Genomic DNA, 20,844 nt, shown 5'->3' on the forward strand with positions numbered 1-20,844 from the left:
GAAATGGTACAATCAAATGGCTTCTAAAAGTATTTATGTGTGGAACTCTAATTGCACACAAGCCAGAGGTGATAAAGGGGATGGTTGGAGATACTTGGGAGATAAAAGAATGTGAGAAATCTAGTTAAAATACATAGTACTCTTAACTTTGACAGGGAAGATATGGAAAAGCAGTAACCATTGGTTAACACAAGATTCTGGAAATGCTAGAAATCCAGCATAGCGCGCGCATACAAATATGCTTGAGGAATTTAGCAGGTCAGGCAGCATCTATGAAAAGGAATAAAGACTTGACATTTCAGGCCGAGAATCTTCATCTGGTCTATTGGTTAGTTTACGAATGGAGGACATAGTATATGAAGTTGGTTAAGATGGAGATAGGAAATTCATTTGGTTAGTGGGTGTTCAAAAACCTGAGTACATTCAGAAGCAATTGCAATAGATCTTTGGGCACTGAGTTATATGGGGATTTGTCCAGGAAAGTTTTAGGAAATAAAAAAAAAAAATTCCAGGACTCAATTCCATGGTGGTGCAAGCCTTCTATCCTGTCTTTTTTTCTTGAGTATTTGTTCTTAATTGCTTCTTTCATCTGAGATACAGATTGTAGTGTTTAATACACAGCATGCAAGAGTAAAACTTAGTAATAACATATTACCAATTCTATTTTATATCTACATGTATAATTTTCTCAGATACTATTTGTCAGAAATTATTTGATCTAATGTATCATACTAACAAGTGTGTTTTATTTTCAGACTTGCATAAAGCTGTTCATCTGGCTCTTTCCATCCTAGGCCTTGTATCAGCTTTTTCTGTTAGTATATTGAGTATATTTTTTGCTAGTGAGGTGGTCCCAACAGTTGTTAGGTATGTATAAAATTTTGCAATGTTAATTTTATAATGGTTTCTTATATTGTCTAAGTTATGAACTTTCTCAATCACGTAACTAAATGTGAGACCCTGAATTTGTATGAATTTGCTCCAACATAATAATTCATTTCAGCGTGGCAAATACTTGGAAAGTCACAATAAAAATGTGTAAGTAATTTGCATGGTCTTTAGCGGAATATTTTAAATTCGGTCTGAAAGCTATTTATTTTTTAATGCTGTAGATCTTAATTCTTAAGAATATGAAAACTATTGCAACATACTATTTTCTTGTGTTTTTGCTGTCCCTCTTTATGGGGAAAATTGGAGACTTCCAAGTATTAGAAACATAGAAAACCTACAGCACAATACAGGCTCTTTGGCCCATCAGGCTGTGCCGAACATATCCTTACCTGAGAAATTACTTAGGGTTACCCATAGCCCTCTATTTTTCTGAGCTCCATATACTTGTCCAGAAGTCTATCGTATCTGCCTCCACCACCGTCACTGGCAGTCCGTTCCTTGCACTTACCGCTCTCTGCGTTTTTTTAAAAAAAACAACAAACTTACCCCTGATATTTCCTCTGTACCTACTTCCAAGCACCTTAAAACTGTGCCCTCTCGTGCTAGCCATTTCAGCTCTGGGAAAAAGACTATCCATATAATCAATGCCTCTCATCATCATCCTATTAGAGCAGATATCTGGGCCAGTATATACACCAGTAATTCAGAGACAGAAGTCCAAAGGGGGGCATAATTATAAGGTGATTGGAGGAGAATATAGGAGGGAAGTCAGTTTTTTTTTTACAGTGTAGTGGATGTGTGGAATGCACTGCCAAGGAGGTGATTGATGTCATGTATTTAATATTTCAGTAATACTGTAAATATATTTAATCATTCTTTGTTTACATAATTTGTTACAGGTTGTATAAGAAACATGTGAATGGCATAGGTCATAACATCACCACCTCATATGTGCATGCCTCAGTAAAGTAAAATGAAGCAGGCATGTTATCCCTGGTTCCTGTGTTTTTCTTTTCATTAGTTTTTGGAGTTAGAAAACAAAACAGTGGCATTGAGGAAGTTTTAAATAGAACTCAGGACCTGTTGAAGCGCAACATGTTTTATTTGCAAGGGGAGATGGCTGTCAGAGTTTTTTTTAAAAAAAAGCAGAAAATGAACAAAATTTGCGAGTTAATAAACAGTGAGTACTAAATGATGATAAATGGACGGATATATCAGAAACAGTGTTTGAGTGCACTACAAATAATTGGATATTGTATACTGAATGGATTGAGCAGTATTTTGAAGCAAATGAAATAGCCAAAGAAAAACAAATGCCAGTGCTACTGAGTGTAATAGGAGGAGAAGTGTACAGTTTGCTTAGAGGTTTGACTAACCAACAAAAATGAGCTTTTCTGATATTGTGAAAGTAATGCAAGAACCTTTGTTGATTGCAGAAAACCTTAGGTTTTATAAGTGGAATCAAAAGGAAGGGGAGCCCATTTCAGCGTACACAGCTGAATTAACGAGACTGTCCAAGCATTGTCAGTCCAGTAACGGGCTTAATGATACATGGAGATATTGTTTAGTTTATGGAATCTTACAAGAAAGCATTTAAAAATGGTTCCTAACCGAAGCACAACTCCTATTTAAAAGAGCAGCTGAAATCACTGTATCAATGGAAACCTCAGCCAGGGACGTAATTGAGTTGCAGTCAGCAATGAAAGTGAGTGAACAAAATTGCAGTCTCTAAACAAAAATCTGCCCAGCTGAACAAATTGTGTTACCTCATTGTGGCAGGGACTTGCATACACCAGAACAGTGCAAGTTTAAAGGTGAAACTTTGCAGAAAATGCAACAAAGTAGGACACATAAAAGAGTATGTCAGACAGACAAAAATAAATGGACTGCACAGGGAAGGGAAAAAGATAAAAAGTCAAATTGCAGTTTCAAAAATCTGCATGTCGATGAAGAATCTGATTATGATGAGAGTAACACAGGTCTAGGTAGCATTAAGATTTACAATATGGAAACTAGCAAGAGACGAGCAATACTCGGCTTACACCAGAAGCGAATAGCAAATTAATTAAAATGGAACTGGACACTGGCTCGGCTGTTTCGGTCATTCTACAAAATGAGTTTGAATGGCATTTCAAAGATACTGAACTGAAGCCTGCAAATACCCAGCTAAGAACTTATACTGGAGAAAAGACACCTCATATGGAAGCAACATTTGTAACAGTGAAATGCAACGACCAACAAACCACACTGTGGTAAAATCAGAAGGACCAGCGTTGTTGGGCAGTGATTGGCTAAGACAGCTCCAAATTGATTGGAAATCCAGCCACAATTTGCATGCTAAATCCCCTGCAATAGAGTCAACTGAAAGCAAATCAAGAAAGGTACTGGATGATGCCAAAGCAATGTTCAAGAATGGAGTTGGAAAACCTAAGCATATCGAGGATAAAATGGTGTTAAATGAAAATGCCATACCCAAGTTTTACAAAGCCCATCTGGTTCATTATACCATCTATGATAAAGTAGCTAGAGAGCAAGATTGCATGGAGGCTGAAGGAATTCTTTCCAAGGTTAAGTGGAGCCATGGGCAGTGCCAAGAAGGATGGACCTGTCAGGATCTGTGGTGATTCTAAGGTCACCATCAACTCAGTGTTGAAAGTAGATCAATACCCTCTACCCAGGGTAGAGGATATCATTGCAGACATTTCTGGAGGGAAGCACTTCAGCAAAGTGGACTTAGCTGAGGCCTACCTACAGATGGAGATGGAAGATGGAAGAAGAGTCCAAAGTGTTTCTCACAAAGACTCACAAAGAGTCTGATCGCTATATAGGCTTAATTTTGGAGTAGCATCTGTACCTGCACTCTGGGAGAAAGGTACAGACTAGGTGCTGCAAGGCTGCCCAGACATTCAGTGTTACCTGGATGACATCATTGTTACCGGTCAGGTTGACAAGGAACATCTCAAATGTCAAGACATTGTTAACACATAGCACACACCAGACATAGCACCCATGACTTATGGTGAGGGTGCATACCATTGCAGACTTCAAAGCTAAACATAGTGGTGCTGTCAACATCGCGGCCTCTCTCCCAGATGAGCTCTATCACTTGTACGCTCAGTTTGATGTTGCTAACTCTGAGCCTCCAAGGAAAGCCACCACTACAACCCGTAAACTGGTCATCTCTGAGGCTGAGGATCGCAGATGTGGACAGTCGCAAGGCTGCAGGACTGGACGGCATCCCAGGGCAAGTACTCTGGATATGCACAGCCCAACTGGCAGGTAATCTCGGGATTAATCTTGGGCTGTAATCTCGGGATTACTGCCTGTGCCACGCGACAGTGAGAGTAGAAATGGAATTAGGTGGAGGATGAATGCGTGGCTGTGGGATTGGAGCAGGGGGCAGGGATTCAAGTTTCTGGATCATTGGGACCTCTTCTGGGGCAGGCGTGACCTGTTCAAGAAGGACGGGTTGCACTTGAATCCTGGGGGGACCAATATCCTAGCAGGGAGGTTTGCTAGGGCTACAGGGCAGACTTTAAACTAGTAAGATGGGGGGGTGGGAATCAATTTGAGGAAACTATGGGAGAGGAGGTTAGTTCACCAGTAGAGCAAGTAAGTAGACAGTGTGTGAGGGAGGAAAGGCAGGTGATGGAGAAGGGATGTGCTCAGCCCGAAGATGTAGGGGAGAAGAAAGAAAAGGATAATAAATTTAAATGTATTGTTAGGGATGAAAAGAGAGGAGGGGTTGGAGAGTATCTTAAATATATCTATTTCAATGCTAGGAGCATTGTAAGAAAGGTGGATGAGCTTAAAGCGTGGATTGATACCTGGAATTATGATGTTGTAGCTATTAGTGAAACATGGTTGCAGGAAGGGTGTGATTGGCAACTAAATATTCCTGGATTTAGTTGCTTCAGGTGTGATAGAGTAGGAGGGGCCAGAGGAGGAGGTGTTGCATTGCTTGTCCGAGAAAATCTTATGGCGGTGCTTTGGAAGGATAGATTAGAGAGCTCCTCTAGGGAGGCTATTTGGGTGGAATTGAGGAATGGGAAAGGTGTAGTAACACTGATAGGAGTGTATTATAGGCCACCTAATGGGGAGCGTGAGTTGGAAGAGCAAATGTGTAAGGAGATAGCAGATATTTGTAGTAAATACAAGGTGGTGATTGTGGGAGATTTTAATTTTCCACACGTAGACTGGGAAGCTCATTCTGTAAAAGGGCTGGATGGTTTAGAGTTTGTGAAATGTGTGCAGGATAGTTTTTTGCAACAATACATAGAAGTACCGACTAGAGATGGGGCAGGGTTGGATCTCCTGTTAGGGAATGTGATAGGTCAGCTGACAGATGTATGTGTTGGGGAGCACTTTGGGTCCAGTGATCACAATAGTATTAGCTTCAATATAATTATGGAGAAGGACAGGACTGGACCTAGAGTTGAGATTTTTGATTGGAGAAAGGCTAACTTTGACGAGATGCGAAGGGATTTAGAGAGAGTGGATTGGGTCAAGTTGTTTTATGGGAAAGATGTAATAGAGAAATGGAGGTCATTTAAGGGTGAAATTATGAGGGTACAGAATCTTTATGTTCCTGTTAGGTTGAAAGGAAAGGTTAAAGGTTTGAAAGCACCATGGTTTTCAAGGGATATTAGAAATTTGGTTCGGAAAAAGAGGGATGTCTACAATAGATATAGGCAGCATGGAGTAAAGGAATTGCTCAAGGAATATAAAGAATGTAAAAGGAATCTTAAGAAAGAGATTAGAAAAGCTAAAAGAAGATATGAGGTTGGTTTGGCAAATAAGGTGAAAGTAAATCCGAAAGGTTCCTACAGTTATATTAAAAGCAAGAGGATAGTGAGGGATAAAATTGGCCCCTTAGAGAATCAGAGTGGTCAGCTATGTGTGGAGCAGAGGGAGATGGGAGAGATTTTGAACGATTTCTTCTCTTCGGTATTCACCAAGGAGAAGGATATTGAATTGTGTAAGGTGTGGGAAACAAGTAAGGAAGTTATGGAACCTATGACAATTAAAGAGGTGGAAGTACTGGCACTTTTAAGAAATTTAAAAGTGGATAAATCTCCAGGTCCTGACAGGATATTCCCCAGGACCTTGAGGGAAGTTTGTGTAGAAATAGCAGGAGCTCTGACGGAGATCTTTAATATGTCATTAGAAACGGGTATTGAGTCGGAGGATTGGCATATTGCTCATGTGGTTCCATTGTTTAAAAAGGGTTCTAGAAGTAAGCCTAGCAATTATTGACCTGTCAGTTTGACATCAGTGGTGGGTAAATTAATGGAAAGTATTCTTAGAGATAGTATTAATAATTATCTGGATAGACAGGATCTGATTAGGAGTAGCCAGCATGGATTTGTGCGTGGAAGGTCATGTTTGACAAACCTTATTGAATTTTTTGAAGAAGTTACAAGGAATGTTGACGAGGGTAAGACAGTGGATGTAGTCTATATGGACTTCAGCAAGGCCTTTGACAAAGTTCCACATGGAAGGTTAGTTAAGAAGGTTCAGTCGTTAGGTATTAATGCTGGAGTAATAAAATGGATTCAACAGTGGCTAGATGGGAGATGCCAGAGAGTAGTGGTGGATAATTGTTTATCGGTATGGAGGCCGGTGACTAGCGGTGTGCCTCAGGGATCTGTTTTGGGCCCAGTGTTGTTTGTAATATACATAAATGATCTGGATGATGGGGTGGTAAATTGGATTAGTAAGTATGCCGATGATACTAAGGTAGGAGGTGTTGTGGATAATGAGGTGGGTTTTCAAAGCTTGCAGGGAGATTTATGCCGGTTAGAAGAATGGGCTGAATGTTGGCAGACGGAGTTTAATGCTGAGAAGTGTGAGGTTCTACGTTTTGGCAGGAATAATCCAAATAGAACATACAGGGTAAATGGTAGGGCATTGAGGAATGCAGTGGAACAGAGAGATCTAGGAATAACAGTGCATAGTTCCCTGAAGGTGGAGTCTCATGTAGATAGGGTGGTGAAGAAGGCTTTTGGAACGCTGGCCTTTATAAATCAAAGCATTGAGTACAGAAATTGGGATGTAATGTTAAAATTGTACAAGGCATTGGTAAGGCCAAATTTGGAATATTGTGTACAGTTCTGGTCACCGAATTATAGGAAAGGTATCAATAAATTAGAGAGAGTGCAGAGACGATTTACTAGGATGTTACCTGGGTTTCAGCACTTAAATTACAGAGAAAGGTTGAACAAGTTAGGTCTCTATTCATTGGAGCGTAGAAGGTTGAGGGGGGATTTGATTGAGTTATTTAAAATTTTGAGAGGGATAGATAGAGTTGACGTGAATAGGCTGTTTCCATTGAGAGTAGGGAAGATTCAAACGAGAGGACATGATTTGAGAGTTAGGGGGCAGAAGTTTAAGGGAAACACAAGGGGGTATTTCTTTACTCGGAGAGAGATAGCTGTGTGGAATGAGCTTCCTGTAGAAGTAGTAGTGTCCAGTTCAGTTGTGTCATTTAAGGTAAAATTGGATAGGTATATGGACAGGAAAGGAGTGGAGGGTTATGGGCTGAATGTGGGTAGGTGGGACTAGGTGAGATTAAGAGTTCGGCACAGACTAGGAGGGCCAAGCTGGCCTGTTTCCGTGCTGCGATTGTTATATGGTTATATGGTGTATTTACTGGCAGTTTTTACCTCTCCCTCTCCCTGTGAAGCCCTCCTGCTTCAAATTATTCAAAAAAGACCAAGGTAACATGCCGGAATGACTGGCATCCTGTCACACTCACCTCAATAATAAGCAAATACTTTAAGAGGCTGGTCAATGATTACATCTGCAGCTTGCTACCACCTAAACTGGATCCCCAACAATTCGCCGACACAACTGATCAACAGATGACACAGTAGCCACTGCTCTACATACTGTCCTTGTACATCTGGAGAAGGATGCTTATGTGAGAATGCTGTTCTTGGACTACAGTTCAGCATTCAACACCATAGTTCTATCCAGGCTCGACAAGAAGCTTAGAGACCTCGGCCTTGACCCTGCCTTGTGCAGCTGGATTCTGGACTTCCTGTCAGATCACCGACAGATGGTAAGGGTGGGCTCCCTCACCTCTAACTCTTAACGCAGGAGCCCCTCAGGGCTGTGTACTAAGTCCCCTCCTTTACTTCCTGTATACCCATGACTGTGTCGCCACCCACACCTCTAATCTGCTAATTAACTTTGCCAACAACACTACATTGATTGGCCTAATCTCAAACAATAACAAGGTGGCCTATAGGGAAGAAGTTATCTCTCTGACACAGTGGTGTCAAGAAAACAACCTCTTCCTCAATGTTGCAAAAGCAAAGGAGCTGGTTGTGGATTACAGGAGGAATGGAGACAGGCTAACCCCTATTGACATCAATGGATCTGGGGTTGAAAGGGTAAACAGCTTTAATCTGGTGAAGGCAGATGACTGGAGGAATTGGATCAGCCCATGATTAAATGGTGGAGCAGACTCGATGGGCCAAATGGCCAACTTCTGCTCCTATATCCTATGGTCTGAGTTCCTCAGCATCCACATCACAGACGATCTCATGTGGACTGTACACACCAGTTGTGTGGTGAAAAAGGCATAACAGTGCCTCTTTCATCTCAGATGGCTGAGGAAGTTTGGTATGGGTCCCCAAATCCTAAGAACTTTCTACTTGGGCACAACTGAGAGCATCCTGACTGGCTGCATCACTGTCTGGGATGGGAACAGTACCTCCCTTAATTGCAGGATTCTGCAGAGAGAGTGGTGTGGACAGCCCAGTGCATCTGTAGTTGTGAACTTCCCATGATTTGACGTATTTACAAAGATGGGTGTGTGAAAAAGGCCCATAGGATCATTGGGGACCTTAGTCAGCCCAACCACAATGTATTCGAGCTGCTACCATCGGGGAAACAGTACCACAGCATAAAAGCCAGGACCAACAGGCTCTGGGACAGCTTCTTCCGCCAGGCCATCAGACTGATTAACTTATTCCCTTAATAATGCAGAGAAAAGTTACACATGGATCAACAGAGGCCTTGAGTCTGGGGTGTAAAACACTTCAACCAGTTTACCCTCATTACTGATGGAAAGTTGTTGTACCATCCAAGCTGAGAACTAAAGTGTTGGAGGAGTGACATGCTAGTCATCTAGGTGTGGAAATTAAATCATTGGCTTGAAGCTTTGTCTGGTGGCTGGGAGAGATCAACAGACTGAGTAGCTTTCTATGCACTGTTTGGGATGCCAGCACATCCAGAAGATGCCAAGAGCAATGCCTCTCCATCCCAGGGAATGGCCTGCATTGTGCTGACAGAGAATTCATATGGATTTTGTTATGGGCACAAATTTCTTAGCAGTGGATGTAGCTACAATGTGGTTGGAACTGTTCCCAATAGTCTGCACTACAATCCCACACGATGTTGATGTGTTCAGAAGCCTCTTCTGAAGGACCGGTGTTCCAGAACACTTAGTCAGTGACAATGAAACACAGTTTGTTGTCAGTTATTCCTGATAATGAATGGAATAAGACATATTACATCTGCATTGTACTTTTCCAACTGCAAAAGCTTGGTAGCAAGGTTTGTTCAGAGTCTAAAGAATGCAATGTCAGCAGAACCCACTGCACTAACAGTGAATGAGAAGCTTTCCAATTTCCTTCTTGCACCTTGCAGTGTGGCACAATCCTCAACCAACAGCTATGCTAATTTTGGGTCAGCTCTCAATTCCTCAATCCCAATCAGGAGTATGTAGGACACACAGCTGAATCAAATGAGGGCTTCTCAAACAAGGAGATTCGATATATCACTCCTGGACAAGCAGACCTGGTGAGGGACTACAAAAGTGATTAAAAGTGGGTTCTTGGAAAGATTAAGGACAACTGAACCACTCTGCTACACAGTGGAGATTGTGCCTTATGTCATCTGGAGACGACACATCAATCAGTTGAAGAGAGCAGCGTCAATTCGTAGGAGAAGTAAGGTGTCCAGAGCTGTCAGAACCACTTTCTGCAGTTCCAGAGTCAACTCCTATAACCACCTCAGAGGAGGCTCTGGAACCTGATATTCACAATAACAAGTCTCAAATACCAAGCAGAGTGATCCCCTTGTCAGGAAAGATGTTATTCTACAAGAGTAAGAAATCCTTCACAGTGATTAAATCTTTAGGTCTGAATGGGACAATTTAAAATTTATGTTGTCAATGTCTATATATAGTATTATACTATATTATATAGTATTCTGTGTTTAATTTGGATGCATTCCTTAATGGCACGGAAGAGTGCAGTATATTTAATATTTGAGTAAAATGTCAATTTTATTGTTTGATTCTTTGTTTACATAATTCATTATGGGTTATATATATGAAGTACATGAATGTTAGATGTCATTACGCGACCTTGTTATATATGTGCACCTTAAAAAAAAGTAAAATGAAGTATCTCTGGCTCCCGTGATTTTCTTTTAATTAGCTTTTGGAGTTTCAAAACTTAATAGTAGAGGAAATATATTGGGGCCATTTAAGAAGCTCTTAGATAGGCACATGGATGATTTTTTTAAAAATGGTGGGCTATATAGGTGGGAAAGGTTGGATTATCTTCGAGTATGTTAAAAGATTGTGGGCCTGTCCCGTGCTGTTACATTCTCTATTTAAAATCTTTTAGTCTGTCAATTAAATTGTAGCAAATTGGAAGCACAAAAGCAAACATTTTGGAAATAATGTGCCACAGGCCATCTTTTCCTTACTGTCACCTTTATTGGAATGTGCTGGCTTCCACATCCTGGATTCATAATTAATTGTAATAGTAGATAAGAACCTCACTGAGCTGAAATTAGTTGTTGACTTGTTTGACAATAATGATATTGTGTTGATTGTAGACAGAATTTTCAACCTTTCAGTCCACTTACAGATGTTAGATTTTCTTATCTATAAGCAGACAGATGATCACTTTTCCCCAAATAACTTTGTTTCATCTTTGACAAGTAGCATAAGTACTTTACCTGTAAATAATTTAAACCATTCTAGTCACAAACCATCACTTATCTGAGTAGTTACCAGGTTTAACTTCAACCTACCAGGTAAATGTCTCAGATTAAACTGCTGTTTATCCTCTTTTGTTTTTCTTGCATGGGCAACTGAATAATCAGTTTCTGTTAGCCATCGGTACTGGCCTTTCTACATGCCACATGTTAGTGTCCTTGTTTTAGAGTAGGCCTGTGATGCTGGCTTACAAGGTAAACAGTTTGGCAAGGTTTATATGAGTTGTAATTTATCTTTCAACTCTCATAGCACTGACTAATATAATACAAGGTTGTTCTCTAATAATTTTCCACAGCTGTATGTATTGCTTAAGTTTTCATGGTTAACTATTTTGGATCAGGAGAATAATCCCATAAAATGTGGGCATTTGATTTTAGAAACATAGAAAACCTATAGCACAATACAGACCCTTCACCGCACAAATCTGTGCCCAACATGTCCTTACTTAGAGCTACCTAGGCTTACCCATAGCCCTCAATTTTTCTAAGCTCCATGTACCGATCCAGGAGTCTGTTAAAAGACCCTAACAACTTCTCCCAATTAATAAAGAAGCACAAGAACTTACATTTCATGATCTCCCTTTTAAGGTAGTCCATAATCAATTTACTTATCTTGGAATTACAGTCACAAGGAAGTTTAAAGATCTCTTTCATGAACACTTTGCCAACCTTTCATATGTTATAAAACAGAGTCTGGTGCAATGGTCACCTCTATCTATGTCTTTGGTAGGTCGTATTAATGTTGTTAAAATGTATGTTCTCCCCAAATTTTTATACCTATTTCAATCTATCCCAATTTTTATTCCTAAATCTTTTTTTGATTCCTTAGACTCTTATTATTTTGTCATATCTGTGGCAGAATAAGCGCTCTCGAATTAATAAAATCCATCTCCAAAAATCTAAAAAAGAGGGTGGCATGGCTTTACCTAACTTTCGTTTATATTATTTGGCAGCTAATATACGTTGTGCTACCTTCTGGTCTTTCTTCCATGGCCAACCCAAGTGCCCTAACTGGGTGGCGATGGAGCTGAGCTCCACCAAAGAATTATCTATCTCTGCACTCCCTAGTAGTCTGCCCAGATCAATAGCTAATCCTCTTGTTAGACACACTTTGCGTATATGGGCTCAGATCAGGAAATCCTATGGTTTCCAGGGGCTTTCCGTTTCCAGCTCTATTGTTCATAATCACCTTTTTTTTACCTACTACATACGATTCAGCATTCCAGGTTTGGTATAGGAAGGGCATTGGACGTTTTCAAGATCTTTTCATTGATAATCGCTTTGCTTCTTTTCAGCAGCTCTCTGTTAAGTTCAATCTGCCCAATGCTCATTTTTTCAGATATCTCCAAATCCGACACTTTATTGCTCCTTTAATTCCTAACTTCCCTGAAATGCCTGCGAAAAATGCTATGGACATATTTCTCTCCATGAATCCACTAGGTAAAGGCTTAATATCAATCATCCGAGATAAACTAGCGGCCTTACGACGGGCCCCCATGGATAAAATCAAAATGGCCTGGGAGCAGGATTTAAATATCTCCTTATCTGAGGAGAGCTGGGATTCAGTTCTCAAATCGGTTAACTCAACCTCTCTTTGTGCTCGCCACTGCCTTTTACAGTTTAAGATTGTTCATAGAGCCCATATGTCTAAATCTAAACTATCTCGATTCTACCCTAGCGTTAGTCCGCTCTGTGATAAATGCAAAAGGGGCGTGGCCTCTCTCATCCATATGTACTGGTTCTGTCCTAGCTTGGAGAAATTCTGGAAAGATGACTTCACTATGTTATCGTGTATTCTGAATCAGCACCTAGAACCAAACCCCTTAATTGCTCTGTTCGGTTTTTGGGGCGAGATAGATTTATGTCTGGGTCCGACCAAATGCTGAATACTATCCTTTGCCTCTCTTCTGGCTAGACGCTTGATCCTCCTCAGGTGGAGAGATGCTGCCCCGCCCACTCATACTCAATGGCTTAACGACATCATGGCCTGTTTGGACCTCGAAAAAATTCATTATTCAGTTCTCAATTCGGATCTAAAGTTCCATAAGGTCTGGGGACCTTTTATCGAGTACTTTCATAACCTTCCTCTTGACTAGGGTTTTTTTTTCTCTTCGGTCCCTTGCTTTCAGCTCCGTTTTTTTTCTGGTAGAAGGCATTATTATCCTCTGTTGCTGAGTGTATTCACAGTCTGGGAGCTTGGCTGTCCTGACTTATACTCTCTATATTGTGTTGTGGTTGGTCTGGAGTTGCTGTTGTTTTTTCTTGTGTTGTGGGGCTTGGGGAGGACACTAAGCTTACTTGTCTTTAATTTAGGTGCTTTTTTTTTTGCTAAATTCTCTTCCTTTGTAACATATTGTTATTGTATGCTTAATTTTGCACTGTTTTAATGTTCCTCATTGGGATTTGGGGTTTTTAATTTGTAAAATGTTTTGAAAAACTAATAAAAAAAATTTTTTAAAAAGACCCTAACATTTCCACCTCCACTACCGCCACCAGCAGCCCATTCCACATACTCACCACTCTCTGCGTTTTTTTTTAAAAAAAAACAACAACTTGCCCTGACATCTCCTCTGTATCTACTTCCAAGCACCTTAAAACTATGCCCTCTCAAACTAGCCATTTCAGCCCTGGGGAAAAAGCCTTTGACTATCCACAACATCAACGCCTCTCATTATCTTGTACATCTCTCTCAGGTCACCACTCATCCTCTGTCACTCTAAGGAGAAAAGACCGAGTTCACTCAACCTATTCTCATAAGGCATGCTCCCCAATCCAGACAACATTCTTGTAAATCTCCTTTGCATACTTTCTATGGTTTCCATGTCCTTCCTGTAGTGAGGCGACCAGAATTGAGCACAGTGCTCCAAGGGGGGTCTGACCAGGGTCCTAAATAGCTGCAACGTTACCTCTTGGCTCTTAAACTAAATCTCACGAGTGATGGCCAAAGCACCATATGCCTTCTTAACCACAGAGACAACCTGCATAGCAGCTTTGAGTAGTCTTATGGACTCGGACCTCAAGATCCCTCTGATCCTCCACACTGCCAAGAGTCTTGCCATTAGCACTATATTCTGCCATCATATTTGACCTACCAAAATGAACCATCTCACATTTATCTGGGTTGAACTCCCATCTGCCACTTCTCAGCCCAGTTTTGCCTCCTATATATGTCCCACTGTAACTTCTGACAGCCCTCCACACTATCCACAATACCCCCAACCTTTGTGTCATCAGCAAATTTACTAACCCATCCCTCCATTTCCTCATCCAGGTCATTTATAAAAATCACAGAGTAGTATCTGTAAAGCATTTTATGTGCCTTTATATGCAAATCTAAGTATTGTGCTAATGGGTTAATTTTCTTGAAAAATGTATTTTGTGGGAGAAGATTGTTGCACATATTTCCCAGACAAAGTTGGTGGAATGGTGTTAAGAGAAAGTATTAATAGATTTGTTGAAGTGAATATTGATTTTTTCCAAATTTTGGAACTTCATAAAATTCAACTTCAATGGTCCTGGGAACAAGTTTGAGTTAAACAGAAATGATTATTTCATCCAAAATGTCCAATGTCAATATCTTAGCAGCTTTTTGTTTAGACATTAATTCTCAAAATTTACTTTATGTAATGTTAACCTTATAACAATCACAGCATGGAAACAGGCCATCTCGGCCCTCCTAGTCCGCGCCGAACTCTTAATCTCACCTAGTCCCACCTACCCGCACTCAGCCCATAACCCTCCACTCCTTTCCTGTGCATATCCCTATCCAATTTTACCTTAAATGACACAACTGAACTGGCCTCTACTACTTCTACAGGAAGCTCATTCCACACAGCTATCACTCTCTGAGTAAAGAAATACCTCCTCGTGTTTCCCTTAAACTTCTGCCCCCTAACTCTCAAATCATGTCCTCTCGTTTGAATCTCCCCTACTCTCAATGGAAACAGCCTATTCACGTCAACTCTATCTATCCCTCTCAAAATTTTAAATACCTCAATCAAATCCCCCCTCAACCTTCTACGCTCCAATGAATAGAGACCTAACTTGTTCAGCCTTTCTCTGTAACTTAAGTGCTGAAACCCAGGTAACATCCTAGTAAATCATCTCTGCACTCTCTCTAATTTATTGATATCTTTCCTATAATTTGGTGACCAGAACTGTGCACAATATTCCAAATTTGGCCTTACCAATGCCTTGTACAATTTTAACATCACATCCCAACTTCTGTACTCAATGCTTTGATTTATAAAGGCCAGCGTTCCAAAAGCCTTCTTCACCACCCTATCTACATGAGACTCCACCTTCAGGGAACTATGCACTGTTATTCCTAGATCTCTCTGTTCCTCTGCATTCCTCAATGCCCTACCATTTACCCTGTATGTTCTATTTGGATTATTCCTGCCAAAATGTAGAACCTCACACTTCTCAGCATTAAACTCCATCTGCCAATGTTCAGCCCATTCTTCTAACCGGCATAAATCTCCCTGCAAGCTTTGAAAACCCACCTCATTATCCACAACACCTCCTACCTTAGTATCATCGGCATACTTACTAATCCAATTTACCACCCCATCATCCAGATCATTTATGTATATTACAAACAACATTGGGCCCAAAACAGATCCCTGAGGCACCCCGCTAGTCACCGGCCTCCATACCGATAAACAATTATCCACCACTACTCTCTGGCATCTCCCGTCTAACCACTGTTGAATCCATTTTATTACTCCAGCATTAATACCTAATGACTGAACCTTCTTAACTAACCTTCCATGTGGAACTTTGTCAAAGGCTTTGCTGAAGTCCATATAGACCTCATCCACTGCCTTGCCCTCGTCAACATTCCTCGTAACTTCTTCAAAAAAATTCAATAAGGTTTGTCAAGCATGACCTTCCACGCACAAATCCATGCTGGCTACTCCTAATCAGATCCTTGTCTATCCAGATAATTATTAATACTGTCTTTAAGAATACTTTCCATTTATTTACCCACCACTGATGTCAAACTGACAGGTCTATAATTGCTAGGCTTACTTCTAGAACCCTTTTTAAACAATGGAACCACATGAGTAATACGCCAATCCTCCGGCACAATCCCCGTTTCTAATGACATCTTAAAGATCTCTGTCAGAGCTCCTGCTATTTCTACACAAACTTCCCTCAAGGTCCTGGGGAATATCCTGTCAGGACACAGAGATTTATCCACTTTTAAATTTCTTAAAAGTGCCAGTACTTCCACCTCTTTAATTGTCATAGGTTCCATAACTTCCTTACTTGTTTCCCACACCTTACACAATTCAATATCCTTCTCCTTGGTGAATACCGAAGAGAAGAAATCGTTCAAAATCTCTCCCATCTCCCTCGGCTCCACACATAGCTGACCACTCTGATTCTCTAAGGGGCCAATTTTATCCCTCACTATCCTCTTGCTTTTAATATAACTGTAGAAACCTTTCGGATTTACTTTCACCTTATTTGCCAAACCAACCTCGTATCTTCTTTTAGCTTTTCTAATCTCTTTCTTAAGATTCTTAATGTTGATTAATATTAATTGAAACACAAGGGCAGGTGGTAGAAATTTGAAATATTAACACGATGCTACAGATATTCAGTACTTCAGACAGCATCTGTGGGCAGAAAAATTAGGTTAACATTTTAGATTGAAACCTTACAATGACAGGCCATTAACCCGACTCTTTAAAATTTTGACTCTTCAAAAATGCTTAACCCTCTGAATTGTTTTAGCATTCATTGTCATTTCAGCATCTATCATTGGTTAGATTTGAACTGCACAATTATAATCTTTAGCACCCACAATTCAAGACACTGTACTGTTCACCCATAATTATAAGCATGGGTTATTAGTTTTCATACTATAACAATTCTGGGCCACTTTCTTTTAGGTTATTATATTGTCAAATTTACTAATTTTCCAAAATGATTAAAACCTGTGTGTGTTGTGCTACCTGTATTTCATAAATTTATTTCTCTTTTTAAAATTGTGTTCACAGAGGTGCCACTGTGGGCCTCATCATGGCAACAGGTTGTATTGGCAAAGCAACATCTCCAATAATGGATCTCCACAGTAAACATGGCTTCTTTCTTCGTCATGTAGTTTTTGCATCTTTTGCAGTGCTCTCGGTTTTGTGCATCATGTTGCTTCCAGAGAGCAAACGGAAACCACTACCAGAATCTTTAAAAGATGGTGAAAATCAGAGACGTCCTCCGATGTTACTGTCACAAAACAAGGATAGAGTTCCTTTGTTACATTCAAAACAGCACAGCAATTATTATCCAGAAAGCTATTCAAATCTTGTTACAGCTACTAAGAAAATGTTGGTCCATAACATTCCTATTCAGTCACAGGATCCCACAAATGTGATCAAGAAAACCAGAGAATCAGCAACCTAGCCTATCTTCATGGTGCTTATTGAAATATAAAATACTTTGCTATTGCATATCTGCACCACAGTGAACATTCATTTATCAGTTGCAGAAATTTGTACATCTTAAGACATGGGAGTTTTGTAAACTGATTAATATGCTTGCTCAGTTTTTGAAGTTTAAATTTCAATCCCAAGGGTGTTTCTAAAGATGTATAATAACATGAAGAGATTGTAAATTGGGATCCAGGGCTAATAGTATAAATATTAAGTGCACTTTGGGTTGTGTACATCTTAGTCAATTATGTAAAAATAGATTTGTAAATATTTACAATGAAGTTTTGATTATTGCACAGTTACTGCCCCCCATCCCCACACCACAGTTCATCTAATTATGAGCTATTTTATATCAACCACAGTACTTTGTTGCTAAATATGCAAACCATTTTAGTATCTGGACCTGGGCTGACATGTTTGAAATTCTTTTGGTTTCCTGAAATTTAATTCCTTGTCCTCCTTGCTGTCATGTAATAAATGACCAATTCCTTAATAGGCATTTTTTTTAATTGCAAACAGTTTTTTTTTACTTACCTAATTGCTTATTGAAGACAACATGGAAACGTATATCTCATTAGGTCTGATTTAGATTGGATTAATAATTAAAATTTGTAATGTAGATTTATCAAATTACCAGGCAAAAATGCAACCTATTGTAATTGTTTTTTGGACTTGGGTTTTGACTAGCTCAGTTTTCATGGTTAATTATGTTTCAAGATAGTCACTCCATATATGTTCTTGTTCAGCAGTTAATTGCCAGTGGAGTTAAGAGCTAGGATTCATAATTATAGGAATTCTTGTTATTTGTTAATTAACAGCTTATATTTTTAAAGTAATGCTCAATTTTCAAGTAAACTTGAAGATTTTGTGCTTGTTTAGAGAACAGGTGAAGAATCAAAAAAGAGATATTACTTGAAAGTTTAAGTCAAATTGCATTAACCATCTTTCCAGCTTTTAATGTATATAACTGCTGCTTTTCTCTGCTGCCCAGGCAGTTAGGATTGATTGGATATTGGATACTGGCCCTATTTTTCACATGGTACCAGAGCACTTCTAGACAATCAAATGTACACTCTCCAGGTAACAATTCTAGGGCAAGCACACTCATTTGTTTGATATCTATAGAGAAACATTGAAATGTTTGGGTTACTGAACAAATAGGTGCTAATGTTCCATTACAGCTTGAAAGAATCCTCTTCCTGTACTTTTAGCACAAGGGCAAAGTTTGCTGGTTGATGTACCATTCCTTTTTTATTCACTTGCCTGTAAAATTCTGGTATAACAAAAGTGATCGGAAAACTGTGGTTTTGACTTCAACGTGACACAATAAAACCTACTAATTCAATTAAAACGATTTGTGAATTGCTTGAATAAAGGAACGTCTAGTGGAATATACAAGTTTGGTAATAAAATTAAAGTTGCAGAATAACTAAAAGGAATAAGTTGGTGGGCAAAATTATGGCAGATATTTAACATGGGCAAATGTTGGGTCACTTTGGACCTGATATAGATGTATTTTCTAAGTTGGAAACTGGGAAAGCAGTATACGATGGGAGTGCAGGTATGATCATGTATTTTTTAAAAAGAACAGTGAGAGCTAATGATGACAGAGGAAAGTGCTAAAATGAATGGTATTTTTAATAGGATTCAAGTATACTTTTTTAATATCTTGGCTAGCTAACATACAGTATATTACAATAGAAGACCTCTGGTTAGACCTCATTAAAAATGCTGTTCTGGGCATCACACTTACAAGAAGTTTAACTGAATGTACTGGAGCTTTGCTCATTTACTTCCATTATATTGGGATATTCTGCCCAAATGCTTAAACATTTTCATACCACCATAGCAAGTTTCCTATGATCCCATTCTAATTATAGAACACTCAATGATGTTTTAAAGGAAAAGACAGACTGATAATGCTTCTTCAAGAAATTCAGATGTGTTACCAAAGGGCCAGCTGGCCATAACCCCCAAAGATGCCTATTTGCAAATCATCACCAATAGATACAGCATACTACACATGGTATTTCTACAATATTAAAATTCTTCTTGACTGGTTTAACTATGTCTAGCAGGCATGGATGAAACAACATTACTCCGCTTATATAGCTGTCTTGCACTGTGGTTAATGGTTCAACATTTATGAAATGGCTTCATGGAAGGTAAAACAAGACATGAAATGCCCTTTATTCATGTAAGCTTACCTCTTATTAGGTTTGATGTACCAGCCTGGGAGTCCACAGACTGCTTGCTTAATCTTGTCCATACTGCACCAACTGCCACCACTGGGCTATAAAAGTGCAGGAGCAGTGTGTGGTTAAATACCCTGCTCAAGGATACACACGCTGCCTTGGCTGAGGTTTGAACTAACGACCTTCAGATTACCAGCCCAAAGCCTTGCCACGTGCCACACAAAATGGTATTGGTCTATGGCATAAAAACGGTTGGGAACCCCTGTTGTAATTCATGAGAGTTGTCCAATGTTTTCTATTCTGTGGTCTATTAAAACCTACTTTAATATTTTATGATATTCAATGGTTAAAGAGATCTCTGCTCTTAAACCTGTATTCCTACTAATCCATCTACCCCAGGAGCACTGATTTGAAGGGTCTTCATCCTGAGATACTAGCTGTTTTTACAGATGCTATGTGTTTCGATTATTTTGTTCTTAGTGCATCCATCCCAGCCAGATGGATCTGCCATAGCTCTAAGCTGTTGGTCAAAAGACAGTGTTCTCTAACATAGTCGTACCTAATCATCTGAAGTCTTTGGCAATTTTGATTCAAATAATGCAGTTTATGAGAAACTTCCTCATCAAAATGAGTTACTCTTGTGGATGATTGTATCTGGGACAAATAGATGAGCAGACAAGTGGGCTCAAATGCTGTCTACAAATATATGGATGATGCAACCATTGTTGGCAGAATCTCTGATGGAGATAAGCGGGTATAGAGGAATGAGAAACACCAGCTGGTTGAGTGGCGTTGCAGCAACAACTTTGCACTCAATATCAGTAAGACAAAAGAACTGATTGTGGACCTCAGAAAGGGTAAGACACAGGACACGTACCAATCCTCATAGAGGGATAAGAAGTGGAGAGTGTGAGCAATTTCAGGTTCCTAGGTGTCAATATTTCTGAGGATCTAACCTGGTCCCAACATATCGATGCAGCTATAAAGAAGTCAAGACAGTGATTATATTTCATTAAAAGTTTGAGGAGATTTGGTGTGTCAAATTTCTACAGCTGTACTGTGGAGAGTGTTTTGGCAAGCTACATTACTGTCTGGTGGGGTGGGACTACTGCACAGGATTGAAAGAAGCTACAGAAAGTTGTAAAATTAGCATTATTAGTACATTATGGGTACTAGCCTCCGTAGTAGCTAAGACATCTTCAAGGAGCGGTGCCTCAGAAAGGCAGCATCCACTATTAAGGACCCCTATCACCCAGGACATGCCCTCTTCTCATAGTTGCCTTCAGGAAGGAGGTACA

At 39.7% G+C, this 20,844-nt stretch overlaps 1 protein-coding gene across 1 annotated transcript in view; it reads left to right on the forward strand.

Moving 5' to 3' along the window:
• The window catches only part of slc22a31 (solute carrier family 22 member 31), a 60,580-nt gene extending 41,884 nt beyond the window's left edge, over positions 1-18,696 (forward strand). The window contains exons 8-9 of the mRNA XM_059993044.1: positions 756-867; positions 16,923-18,696. Of these exons, the coding sequence (XP_059849027.1) occupies positions 756-867; positions 16,923-17,322 (512 nt within the window). The 3' untranslated portion in view covers positions 17,323-18,696. The remainder of the gene's footprint in view (positions 1-755; positions 868-16,922) is intronic.
• The last annotated feature ends 2,148 nt before the right edge of the window (positions 18,697-20,844 follow it).

The sequence above is a fragment of the Hypanus sabinus genome, chromosome 17, assembly GCF_030144855.1.
Source record: "Hypanus sabinus isolate sHypSab1 chromosome 17, sHypSab1.hap1, whole genome shotgun sequence".
Taxonomy (NCBI): Eukaryota; Metazoa; Chordata; class Chondrichthyes; order Myliobatiformes; family Dasyatidae; genus Hypanus; species Hypanus sabinus.